The 11,339-nt window shown below is 43.0% G+C and overlaps 3 protein-coding genes across 4 annotated transcripts in view; 1 reads left to right on the forward strand and 2 right to left on the reverse strand.

Moving 5' to 3' along the window:
• Positions 1 to 3,558: 3,558 nt before the first annotated feature.
• LOC108571389 (protein kintoun) lies at positions 3,559 to 6,534 on the reverse strand. The gene is made up of 4 exons (XM_017933409.1): positions 6,010 to 6,534; positions 4,745 to 5,938; positions 4,238 to 4,674; positions 3,559 to 4,153 (listed from the first exon to the last, which is right to left on the reverse strand). Exons 1-4 carry the CDS (start codon positions 6,532 to 6,534, stop codon positions 3,772 to 3,774), a joined length of 2,538 nt encoding a protein of 845 aa, XP_017788898.1. The 3' UTR covers positions 3,559 to 3,771.
• A 767-nt stretch (positions 6,535 to 7,301) lies between these two features.
• On the forward strand, positions 7,302 to 9,207 carry LOC108571219 (heparan sulfate 2-O-sulfotransferase 1-like). The gene is made up of 6 exons (XM_017933219.1): positions 7,302 to 7,457; positions 7,709 to 7,918; positions 8,408 to 8,568; positions 8,662 to 8,736; positions 8,805 to 8,965; positions 9,044 to 9,207. Exons 1-6 carry the CDS (start codon positions 7,302 to 7,304, stop codon positions 9,205 to 9,207), a joined length of 927 nt encoding a protein of 308 aa, XP_017788708.1.
• Positions 9,208 to 9,838: 631 nt separating this feature from the next.
• The window catches only part of LOC108571390 (obg-like ATPase 1), an 11,744-nt gene continuing 10,243 nt past the window's right edge, over positions 9,839 to 11,339 (reverse strand). For both annotated transcript variants that reach the window (XM_017933411.1, XM_017933410.1), the window contains exons 9-11: positions 10,380 to 10,476; positions 10,191 to 10,313; positions 9,839 to 10,115 (exon numbers count right to left, since the gene is read on the reverse strand). In XM_017933411.1, the coding sequence (XP_017788900.1) occupies positions 10,005 to 10,115; positions 10,191 to 10,313; positions 10,380 to 10,476 (331 nt within the window). In that variant the 3' untranslated portion in view covers positions 9,839 to 10,004. The remainder of the gene's footprint in view (positions 10,116 to 10,190; positions 10,314 to 10,379; positions 10,477 to 11,339) is intronic.

Raw genomic sequence — 11,339 nt, forward strand, 5'->3', positions numbered from 1 at the left:
GATGACTGTATTCGCGTGTTAGTCCCTCGTGAACAGTCCATGCAATCTGTAGGCGTTCCCGATATAGATCGTTGTTAAAAAAAAAAAAAGAAAAAAGGGAACAACCGCGTCGGCTGTTCCCTTTCGACGGTCAGGTGTATGTGTTGGACGAAACCACGTGTGACGCGTCAGACGCAACAAGAATCAGGGGGTTGAGATTAACGAAGAAAGATGGTGTCTCCATATCCTCGAAATGGATGTTTACTGCTGCTCAAGACCGTCCTTAAGATGCGTATTGCGTCACTGTCTCGTCCTGGAATAAAACTTTCTCCAGTTGGTTTATTCAAAGAATTCTTAGGCTTTATACTGAATTATTAGGAATGCACGCTTATTTATGATCAGCAGGACGACGAGTTAAACATTGCTTCGTGATGCTGTTTCGCTCACAGGACGGATGCGGGCACCTTTTACTCGGATGAGAAACGAGCTTCCTTAGCCGTGATGTATGTAAAAGGCAAATCCGACATGTCGGCCTATTTTTCAAGCACGAATCAAGCGTCGAATCAAGCCACGTCAATGTGCTCGCCAGAGCAGATCTCTCTTAGACGTAATATCAGCTTTTGTTACCGGTCTTCCATTTTCCAGAAGGGATTTCATCGATCGACACTCTCCCTTCTTGGTCAAACGTTCCTTTCGATTTCCTTCCAAATTCTCCATTTTTTTACCAACCGTTTCGACCCACGTTTCAAAGCCCACTTTATCCCGGTCGATCGTGGTCGATACGTTTTCTCGAATACAAGTGAGGTTTCTTTGCGAAAAAGGTTCGTATAAATCAGGCGAGATCAAGACCTTTGGTAAACCGCAAAAGTACATTTAGCTTTCCATTTTATGCCAACGAGGCATTGAACACGCGGTCTTAGCGGAGTTCCCCGTGTCGGGAGTAATGTCACATTTTAACAGACACCAGCACTCGTTCTGTCGGGTGTGAGGGGGAAAAACGAAAATAGAAAAGTGGCGTGGAAGAACACGTAGCAAGAAGCGCGATATTGATAAAAAAAATGTCTGTGTTGCATGAAAATTGTCAGTGTCAGTGGGTTATCCGGGCAGCACGGCGCGGTGTACAGACGGCGCGTGGTCACGAAGCAGGGTCCATATAATCGATACTCCACTACTTGGAGTACCTGACTCCGTAGGAAGGGATGGAGAAAAGGAGACGGATTGAGATAAAAAAGAGGCAGGAAAGTTCTAAGGGTACCTACACCGTTCTTTTCCCTCCTGCTTTATCGAACGCTCTCCTCTTCCTCCCTAAGGAACGCCGGAATAATAAAAAGTCGTACGTTCGTCTGTGCGAACGACTTTGGTGGAAAAATTAACGAGTCCGTCCCTCGGCGTCTTACTATTATTTTTCTTACAATTTCAATCTTTAAATTACACCATCGCTGGAAAGCGTTTCAATTGCGTCAAACAAGAAGGGTTCCCATTTCTCATACGACAAAGTCTCACCTACTCGAAATACTTGTTTTAATTTCAACATTCAATGCACCGTGCCAGCCTCCCGGCTGCACTTCTGGGTCGCGGAGAAATTGCTTTGAGGTTAAAGCTCTTCTAAGGCTGAAGAACTTATTACGTCTTTGTGCAAACAGTACCATCTTCATACTGGCAGGAGTTTCCTATTGCGAAGATAACTGCGACATTAAAAATTTCTAATAATTCTACAGGACCTGGTAATACCTCTGGTAATATCTATTCGATCTAGCGCGACCAATTCCATCGATCGATCGATCACAGATGTCGGAGGAATCAATTGTAAATATCCGTTGAGAGAAGTTGTTTGGCTCCTCGTGATCCGGTGGGTATCTTTACCGTGGAACGAGGGCTGCGGCACATAGCCTGGTGACGTCTAACATCTGTAATCCCGCATCAGATACCGGTTTGTGTTCCCCAGTGGTGCCAGGTGCGATGGCCGGGCGGTACTATAACGAGGTAAACGGCTGCCGCATTGCCGATGTCGTGCCAGCCCCACGTAACTACGTGGGGTACGTGTACCCTCGTGCACCCACGCCGACCTCTGACTCGCTCAAGGGGTGGACGACTTATCGACCTGGTGCTAGCCAGGCCTACCACCTTCGTCTCACCGGTACTCGTTTTCCTAAATTTCTCACGTAACTGTTCGATCCCTGTATCCTATTCCTAGATCGATTTCGAATAAAATTTGAAATAAACCGATGGTAGATTTATCGTGGAGGGAAGATTAAAAAAGTGGAAAGCGTCGGAAGAATGGCCGTGTGTATTCTACTCTTTAGCCAGCATCCCGAAGATGAGGGAGAGGAGAGGGGTACCTTCGCAGTGTTCGACAAGAGGCCCTTGTCCTTCTAGGTCGTCTTCTAGAGTGTTTGCGAATCAGGCCGCGACCCCGCGTCGGCTGTGGTAGTGGTTGCAGGGGGTTGCGCGGCGAAATTAGAACGTTGCATTCGTGAGGGTCGTCGCTGTCTCGCTCCCGTGGCGGGGCATCAGTAGGAATAATACGAGGAACTATGCAATGTAGCCCGTACATAGGTAGACGCGAGTGTAACGACCTTACACCCCAGCAGGTAGCGAGATCGATGGGCTCCACAACTGGGAGCAACCTCTCATCCACAGCTCGTACCGTGTTGGCCTGTCCCACTTTTCTATCGCGTTTTAGCCTCGCACCTTACGGCCACTGCTTCTATTTGAAACGGTGCTCCGTTTCGACACTGCAGACAATGCCGAGACCATTTTCAAATAGACCAAATCGAGGGATCCTTCGTTCAGATCTTCGACTTTAGGAATAGCTTGGAGTCGCAATTTAGGGTAAATAAAACGTAAGCCTATTTTTAGTTGCTTAAAATATATTGTATACGATTTTCATAGCAGCGGTACGTTTTCGTCGCACCGATGATCGAAGTAATCGGACTTGACCGACAACATTGTGAAAGTTTTCTTCTCTTTTTTGTGTTTCTTTTTCCGTATGGAATACGCTAGTGTTGTATTGCGTGCATAATTGATATGGCAATCACTTCGCTAAGAAAGCAAGTGCGCTACTCACTTCGAAATGGAGTCGCGATTCATAATCGTGACACACACACACACACACACACACACACATACACACGCACTATAGGATTGTGATTATGGGAAGGATATGATCCTTCTGTGCAATCTATGTATAAATAATCCCACGATGACCTTTATAAATGTATGTAAAAATTCATTTTTTTTTTTTAAGAATTTCACTTTATAAAATAGAGCGTGCACTTTCGTATCCACTTATGCAAAATTCCTTCAGAAAACATTTTAAGAAACGCGACAAATCTTTTTCACCCGCTATAAGAAATAGTTAAAATTCAAAATAGCTCGTACGAGAAGTATTTACGAGATTCTCATTCAATGTACTTTTTCACGTAGTATTTTATAAATATAGTAGGTAAAATGCTGTAGAATAAGATCAATATTTTCAACTATCGAACTAAAAACTGTTCCCTATCATCTAGGACAATGTTTCTCACAAGGTCCTCTACGATAGTACGAATGTACAATTCCAGATCATTTTACCGCGTAGCCACTTCTCTTTTAATACTTATACTGGTTAATTACTAACAAATTATCACATGGTTCTAAGTTGATTTAATGTTTTTTTCCCCCTCCCATTAGTAACCAGTTTTTCCAATAATAATCTTTCTAAGACGGTCAATAAACCATCGCGACTCGCTCAACTTTAAAAAATTATCACATACACGTTACCAAATGCCATGGTTGATAAACTACGAAAATCTACATATCCAGGTCGAATATTAAGTCGTTCTTAAATTCTGCCTTAACGGAATCCTTGGCAGTTTCAGGGCTACCCGAATCGATTTCATTCGCAATCTCCTCCTCGACGTTCGATTTTCTCTTCGGCAAGGAATGACTATTATCGCTTGCTCCCTTTCGGATCTCGATATTGGCAGTTTTCTGTTGAGCCGATTGTTTCTCCTTATTAAGTATAGGTTTTACAGTCTCGCAGACTTCCGCGTTCTTTTGATTAGTTTTGTACTTGTCACGCTCCTCCGTTTCGGAGTTCTCGCTTTCGCTCATTCTACGCTCGTGAGCTCGCCGTTTATTTCGTAACTTACGTTGATTCTTCTTACGCTGACCAAGTATACTAGAGTTAGACCTAGAAAAAAGTTGAAGTGAGTTAATCGACGCACGCCGTCGCCGTAAAAGGAATTATCGGTGGGGTTTGCAAAAGCAACGATACCTAAATAATTGTCGCGATACTACATCGTTGAATCGCACTGTCTTCTTCAGGCTGGAACAGTCTGATTGAAAATGTACATCTTGTTCCGAATCGTAATGGTAATCGACGGACGATGCGGCCATTCCGTTATCATCCGCGCTAGATTCGGATACTGAACGTGAAAATTCGTGATTACGTCGCGATTTCAATATACCTTTCGAGAATGAACCTGTAATTGCACTATTACTTGTTTGTTCATCCCCGCTGCTCTCTGAAACAGATCTAGTCTTTGACAGGGTGTGACGTAAGTTTTCTCGACCGTTTATCGATTCTACACTTTGTTGTTCGGCATCGTCGTCCGAATCTAAATGATTCGGCGTTATGTTAATAACAACACCGTCGTCCTCAGCTTGCACGTCGATCGTTCGACCAATGTCCAAGTCGTTGTCTTCCATGGCCTGTATATAGTATCGGTATCGACAGTATGTAAAATAATTTCTACTTTCTACGATTGCTTAAGAAACTTACGGTTAACTGGTCCAGCTGGTTCTTAAACGACGTAGCAGTAGGGAAATCCTTCTCTTCCATGAATTCTTCGTCTATACCAACGTAGTATCGCGCCAAGTTTTCCGTATCTCTTAACGTTACGGTAAATACAACATTGTTATCCCACGGTTCGACCGTAAGGGAATCTGATTCTACAGAATACTCGGCGATTTTTAAGCACAACGAGTAATACTGCGGGAAAAATCCTGCGCCTATAGATGCTAGTAAAACGTGTACTCCTAAATCGTTCCGTAAAATTCTATGGCGAATGGAATTTGGGTCGACATTTTTCACATTTACGGTAATTGCTAACTGATTATTATAAATATTACAAATAAATGTTGGCAGTGAATACTTAATGCTAGGATCTAGAAATGTGTCTGTATTATCTGTGCTAGTCCGTAGTGCTGTGTCACTAGAATCATCTAGATGGTCACGTTGGTTCCTTAATTTTCTAGCTTGCACTGTTTCACATTCTTCAACTAGGCTCGAAGCAGAATCCAAAAGTTTGCTGCAGACTGCAGAATCTTCGGACAGCACTGGTACTGGGCTACCATGACCACTGTCAACTCCACTGTCTTCTCTTGCATCAGACATTGGCACGACGGGTCGAATAACCGGTAGTGTCACAATCAGCTTCTTGTATTTTGGATCGAACCTGGCATTACCCCAATCTGCGTCCACGCAATAAGGCAGTGGAAGTTCTAATAAATACTTTGCTGGTTTCTCACTTTTTATGCTAAGAAAACGTTCTCGAACATCTAGGGAAGCATCAGCGGGTGTTTTTAATAGGGGTAGGTCTACAGTGACGATTAATATCTTAGGTACTGTAGCATTCATTCTTGCATTTCTATTATTACTAAAATCCTCCAATTCTACATCTGACTGATACTTTATGGAGAACTTTGGTGTGACATATCTGCTATCTGTGTCTCCATTTTCCTCCACTTTCTCTTTGTAGTACGTCGTAGGTGGGGAGGGACGCTTTGGCATTGTCTCCACGAATTGTTCTTTTCTGCTCTGGTCGTAACTGGACATTAGCTTCTGATAGATCTCCGGATCGATGTCCAGTTCTTTTTTCGCTGGTTCCTTGGATGGCTTTCTGATCACAGTAGGATGACATACTCCTTTGTAATTCATCTTTGGAAACTTGAGATTCTTCCGGTCCAACTTGACCTAGCACGATGCAAAAGTGAGGAGGTTGAGCAGGCAGGCATGTTACTACGAAAACGGTCCACGATACTCACCTTAAAATTACTCTCCACCCCGTCCATGGCCGTGTTATTGACAATTTCTCGAAATTGCGCATTTTTCGACGAGAGATAGAGGGTGTCCGGATGAAAGACCACGTCGAACACCGTGCAACGTACGTTCTTCTTGTCAAGGTCATCACGAGGCGGTATCAGCGTATAGGGAATTGACCATTGTAATCCACGATGACCTTGTTCGAAGGAAGGCTGACTGCTCGGCCGTGTCACAATGTCGCTTTTACTGATGTTCAGGAAACATTTTCTGTCCCCGTTTACGCTGGTTTTTATGACGTAACCAGGCTCTGGGTTTACGAAGGTAACGTCGACGCCCCGTTCCTTCTCTAACTGCGTAATCTCTTTCTCGTAAATCTTTCTATTTTCCGGATCAGTCACCTCTTCGGCGTATTCGATCAGCAATTTACGGAACTCCTCCTTCTTCAGACACTCTGTTAAATTCTTCAACTCTTCCTTGGTCACCTCCAAATCTTCCCAACTTTTTCTACGCGTTTCGTATGCGTCCATCTTATAAAATGATGTTTACAAATAAACTCGTACGTAGAATGATCGCGAAGCGCTATACCACGTGGATGGTTGCGCCACTACGCCGGCCGGTTGAATAGCGGTCAGACACGGAACTTGGAAACGTTTAATGGCGTTCGCGCCATTTTTTCTATTGCCCGGTGAATACCAGTTTTTCAAAAAATACACCGGTTTCCGTTTAGAATACCGTCGCTTCCTTCGGATTCTCAGAGCACCGTTTTACCTTCCGTTAGACGGAAACAAGTCTATCGATCCTGTGCTACTTTCAGCCTGTTTCCATAGACACCTTCTTGCCATTTATTCCAACGAATAACGATGAAACAGAATCATCGCTGAGCAATAGACCTTTCACCGCGACGGTTCTATCGCGGATCGATAGGTGGATCGCAAAATTCAAAGCACCTCCAGCAACGAATCTGCATTTTGAACGCCGAGGGAAGATAGTTTATTAACACGGTTTTCACGTTAGGGTCACACGGTTAAACTCTTGGAGGGATTGGCTCGACGTGTGTGGATGGAAAAGCTAAGTTTCGCTTTTCGCGAGATCCACGGTTGGTGGGAGTTTAAGTGAAGATGTGGGGATCAAGCGGTACAGAGTCTCTGACCCACTGACATTCTCTTCAGTTACTTGGTAGACAGACAAACGTCGATAATCTGTGACTCGGAGTTTCGATGTCGGTAATCAGGATTACTGGTAAAAATACTTTTCGAGGAAAGAAGGTAGCTGCCCTCTGGTATCTTGGTTCGAGATGCGGCGAAACCGTGGCTTGCTGACAAGTGTCGTTGCTTGCTTGACAATTTTCTTCATCGTTTTCAACTCGAAATCAACGATAGAGATCGCGAACGATTCGGCAAGTGGCATAGAAAAGCCTTACGTTCGAGAGCAGGACGTTCGTAAAGATCAGGTGAATTGAAATTACAGATGTGTGGGAAAAGGGAATATCGAGTAATGCACGGGTCGAGTTCAGAATGCGTTGCAGTGAAAGTGCGTCAACGGAGGATGTAATTATTGGAAAGTAATCTTTCCCCTTTTACGATACCGTATGACCGGATTCACAAGCAATTGCTCGTAACAGAGAAGTTTTCCAATTCGAAGCGGTGTTACTCGTAATATTTCCGTTGTCAAATTCCACGACTAACACGATTTACTACGCAGAAATATCGATACGTTACACCGTCCCTTGCGGAACTGGCTGCCCGTGGAAATTTACCAAAATCGAACGAGCATATTTTAATGTTAACACGTGTGCCTGAAGCTGGCGGGGAATTGTTCGTTTTGATTCTGCAGCGTTTGCAGGGTTACAATGCGTTCAAGCACATACGATTACCACCCGGTGATCATGGACTTTTATCAAGTTTGCAAGAGGTAAATCTACGATGCGACCTTCTTCACAATTTCAAAGAGTTATCGTCCTCAATTCCGACGCTCCTCCACCGTTTTAACGTAGCATTGATCGAACGGTGAACAATAACGCGAGAAACATGAATCAGCAGCTGATTCATTGATCGCATAAATCTGCGGAAAATTTAATCGCACCGCGCGCGGTCGTTGCACTTTGCGTTCACGTCAGACTCGGTTTTCAGTGTTGCAATCCAAGTCGTGCCACTTTCGTCTTTCCAATTAAAGTAGCCAGGTGGAGAATTCCTATTTGGAGCATGTCTAGATAAAAGCTAGGGCGGGCAACACGAAATGCGCCACGAAAGTCGATAAATATTAAAAGATTCAACATATGTATTTCGAGTATGGTAATTCTATCGTGCACAGGTATTCTCCGCTATTTCGTTCCGTCCGTGCGGAAAACAGGGGTTGTTCGGTATTGTTCCTCTTATAAATAACTTGGCTGATATTTTATAGGAACTGCTAGTCGAGGAAATTAGCAATATCATAAGACAGGAAGCTATACCACTGAGTTTCGACGGAGACGTTAGGTTTTTCAATTTTTCAAAGTTCGGAAGACAGTCTCCTTCGTTTATCTCTCTAGTGAGAAATCCTGTAGGTGCGCATAATTTGCAGAGGTAAAGAGATATTCCATTTATCCAAGGACTCTATCTCATCAAACGTAGAACCGACTTTATCACAGAGTCAGAATGTCGCTTTTTCATTTCAAGGTATCGCGAAAGGCGAAGAAATACTCCCGAAGGTAGAGCCATACCTATGTTTTGTGGGCAAGATCCACGATGCACGTGAGTAATAATTAACCAATGGAATTTCTTTTATCTTCTTGTCTCTCTTCGTTACGCGGTGATTGTAGAGAGGTGAATAGTAAATGGGCATTGGAACGGGCTAAAACGAATATTATCGAATGGTATCCCGTGGTCGGGGTGTTGGACTGCTTGGAGCAGTCGATTGACCTATTCGAACGTAAATTTCCATATTTTTTCCGCGGTGCTAAACAGATTTATCAGAAAATTCGTAAGTAAATACGAAGATGGTACAATTAAGTATATTCGTAGTTAAGTATGTCGTTGACATTTAATCTCGTTTACTTAGAGCTGAAAAAGAAACGCTTGTCCGATCCTACGCTTGCGCTAAAATCTCAAGAAAGGTATACTTTCTATAAATATTTCGAGGACGAAGTGGAATTTTACGAATGGATAAAAATTCGACTATTAAACGCGACGTTGATCGACATCGAGGAAAATTATTATTCGTGAAACGAGAGACAGCGATGCCCTGATCGCATCTAGTTTCAAAATATACCAAAGACGATTATATCAAACATTTCTACGATAATGATTTTATACCGAATCGAATTTGATTAAAAAACTCTCTGAACAAAGAAGCACAATGATTATTTCTCCTTTCTACCTTACAATTAGTCGTAGATTTTAAATCCCATCCACTCGTGGTATCATCCACCTGGCGCCATCTTTCAGAGGATATCTAAGAATTACCTAACCTAACCTATTTTTATAGAATAATCTTTATGTACATATATGCAGATTTAACGAAAGAGCACCTTTTAAGTCTGTCGACTTTACCATCTAAACTCCGCTCTATTATCTTAAAGAGCATCAGATCGGTATTTCAGAACACGGTCGTTCGAAATGATAAAAGTCGGCTGTTATATTATATGAAGCTCCTATTATTTATTTACACTTTGCAATATTTCAAATGCAAGTTTCCAATATTGAGGCTGTTTTACAGTATAAAAACAAACGATAAATATTTCCTAACATTGATACGATAGAATTGACAAGTTACTTACTGGTAGAAACACAAGGCTTTCTTTATCTTTGCTTTCGCAGCATAATAAAACATATAAAAATATTTACTCGCGTCAAGTATCAAGTTGTCGATATAAAAATGTTGCTATCCGCAGCAGAAAATGAAATTAGGGAGGATCAGAAAGCGATTTCGATTGGTTCATACGCGCGTCGCGCGTACAACAGAACATGAATATCATGTTGATGTAGAAATGAACTAGCAACAACATGAGAAACCCCTGCCATCACTTTTTCTTCGCGTCCTTTAATCCAGCACCGGCGTTAAACTTAAAGAAAATGATGTCACCGTCCTCTACCACGTAGTTGCGCCCTTGCTGCCTGTATTTTCCAGCAGCCTGTTGTGAAAAGAGAATATTCACACGTTAAAACCGACGTAGAGCATAGATATACCCGATTCTCGCGATATTCACTTTTACTGCAGCTTCCGATCCTTCGTTCTTGAAATCGTCGAATTTCATAACTTCAGCCATGATGAATCCCTTTTCAAAATCCGTGTGAATTTTTCCCGCAGCTTGGGGTGCTTTCGTTCCTTTCTGAAATTGCAGAAATTCATCGGCAGTGAGGCGAGTAAATCGCTAGGAAAGTTCACTTCGATTTACCTGGATCGTCCATGCTTTAACTTCGTCGTGTCCCGCCGTAAAGAAGTATTGCAACTGCAACGCTTGGTATCCTTTGACGATGATCTTGTCGAGGATGCTGAAAACGATTCGCAAGGATATACATACGTACATATATAGAAGAGATTCTTTTAGCAGTGCGTCGTATTAGGAAAAAGGAGAAAAAAAAATGAAGTCCCGGTTGAAAGAAGGGGTGGTCGAGAAAGAGGACTGTGGAATATGATTGTCTCGAACCGAATATCGTCTAATGACAGGGTACAGGAAGGGAAGCCATCCTGCTCCACGGGCCCGACGAACTTCGAGGCTTCAGAGAATACACATAAAGCTGAACGACTTAATACCGCAATTTTATCACTCTAACTCTGTCCGAGACCTACTTCGGCGCCTCGGTTATCTGCGGTCTCGAAATAAAATCGCGGTATCTAGAAATCTTCCGTTTGTCCCCTGTGATTACCGAGTGAACCTATCTTAGACAATGATTAGGGGGGATGGGGGGGTTCGCAGAATTTGCCGAGGAATTTAGATTTCCTAACCATCAGCTGTGAGACTACAGGCATCGTTCGTGTGCACTGATTTAATATTCCCGTGTTAACTACAATTAAACGGTCTCTCGATTTTCGTTCCAACGAAACTTCTTCTAAACGTATACAGGAGAGATTTTCGTAAGCTGTGCTGGTTAGAATTTTTACGACGCGTCGTAAAAGGTGTACGTAAAAATCTTTAAAACGCGCGCAAACTCGGTCGAGTTTACCCTATAGAACATGAATTGGTTTTGTTCGCGAATGACCCACTAGCCAACTGAACCGGTTGATCCTCATTCCACTCGTCTCCCTGGTACCTTGTTCCCGGTGTGCCCGGGAGGGTAGGAGGGGTTTTTATGCAATTTTGCAAGAATTTGAATAGCTGTTCGTAAAAATATAATGCGCCACGGCAAAGATGCCG

Source organism: Habropoda laboriosa, unplaced genomic scaffold (assembly GCF_001263275.1).
Source record: "Habropoda laboriosa isolate 0110345459 unplaced genomic scaffold, ASM126327v1 scaffold57, whole genome shotgun sequence".
In the NCBI taxonomy this organism is placed as follows: Eukaryota; Metazoa; Arthropoda; class Insecta; order Hymenoptera; family Apidae; genus Habropoda; species Habropoda laboriosa.

Coding starts and splice junctions, on each gene's coding strand:
- LOC108571389 (XM_017933409.1), bottom strand. CDS start 6,534: ATGGACGCATACGAAACGCGTAGAAAAAGTTGGGAAGATTTGGAGGTG. Junction 5,939..6,009: donor GGGTGGAGAGTAATTTTAAG/GTGAGTATCGTG, acceptor GCATCGTGCTAG/GTCAAGTTGGACCGGAAGAA. Junction 4,675..4,744: donor ACCAGCTGGACCAGTTAACC/GTAAGTTTCTTA, acceptor TACTATATACAG/GCCATGGAAGACAACGACTT.
- LOC108571219 (XM_017933219.1), top strand. CDS start 7,302: ATGCGGCGAAACCGTGGCTTGCTGACAAGTGTCGTTGCTTGCTTGACA. Junction 7,919..8,407: donor TTTTATCAAGTTTGCAAGAG/GTAAATCTACGA, acceptor GATATTTTATAG/GAACTGCTAGTCGAGGAAAT. Junction 8,569..8,661: donor GGTGCGCATAATTTGCAGAG/GTAAAGAGATAT, acceptor TTTCATTTCAAG/GTATCGCGAAAGGCGAAGAA.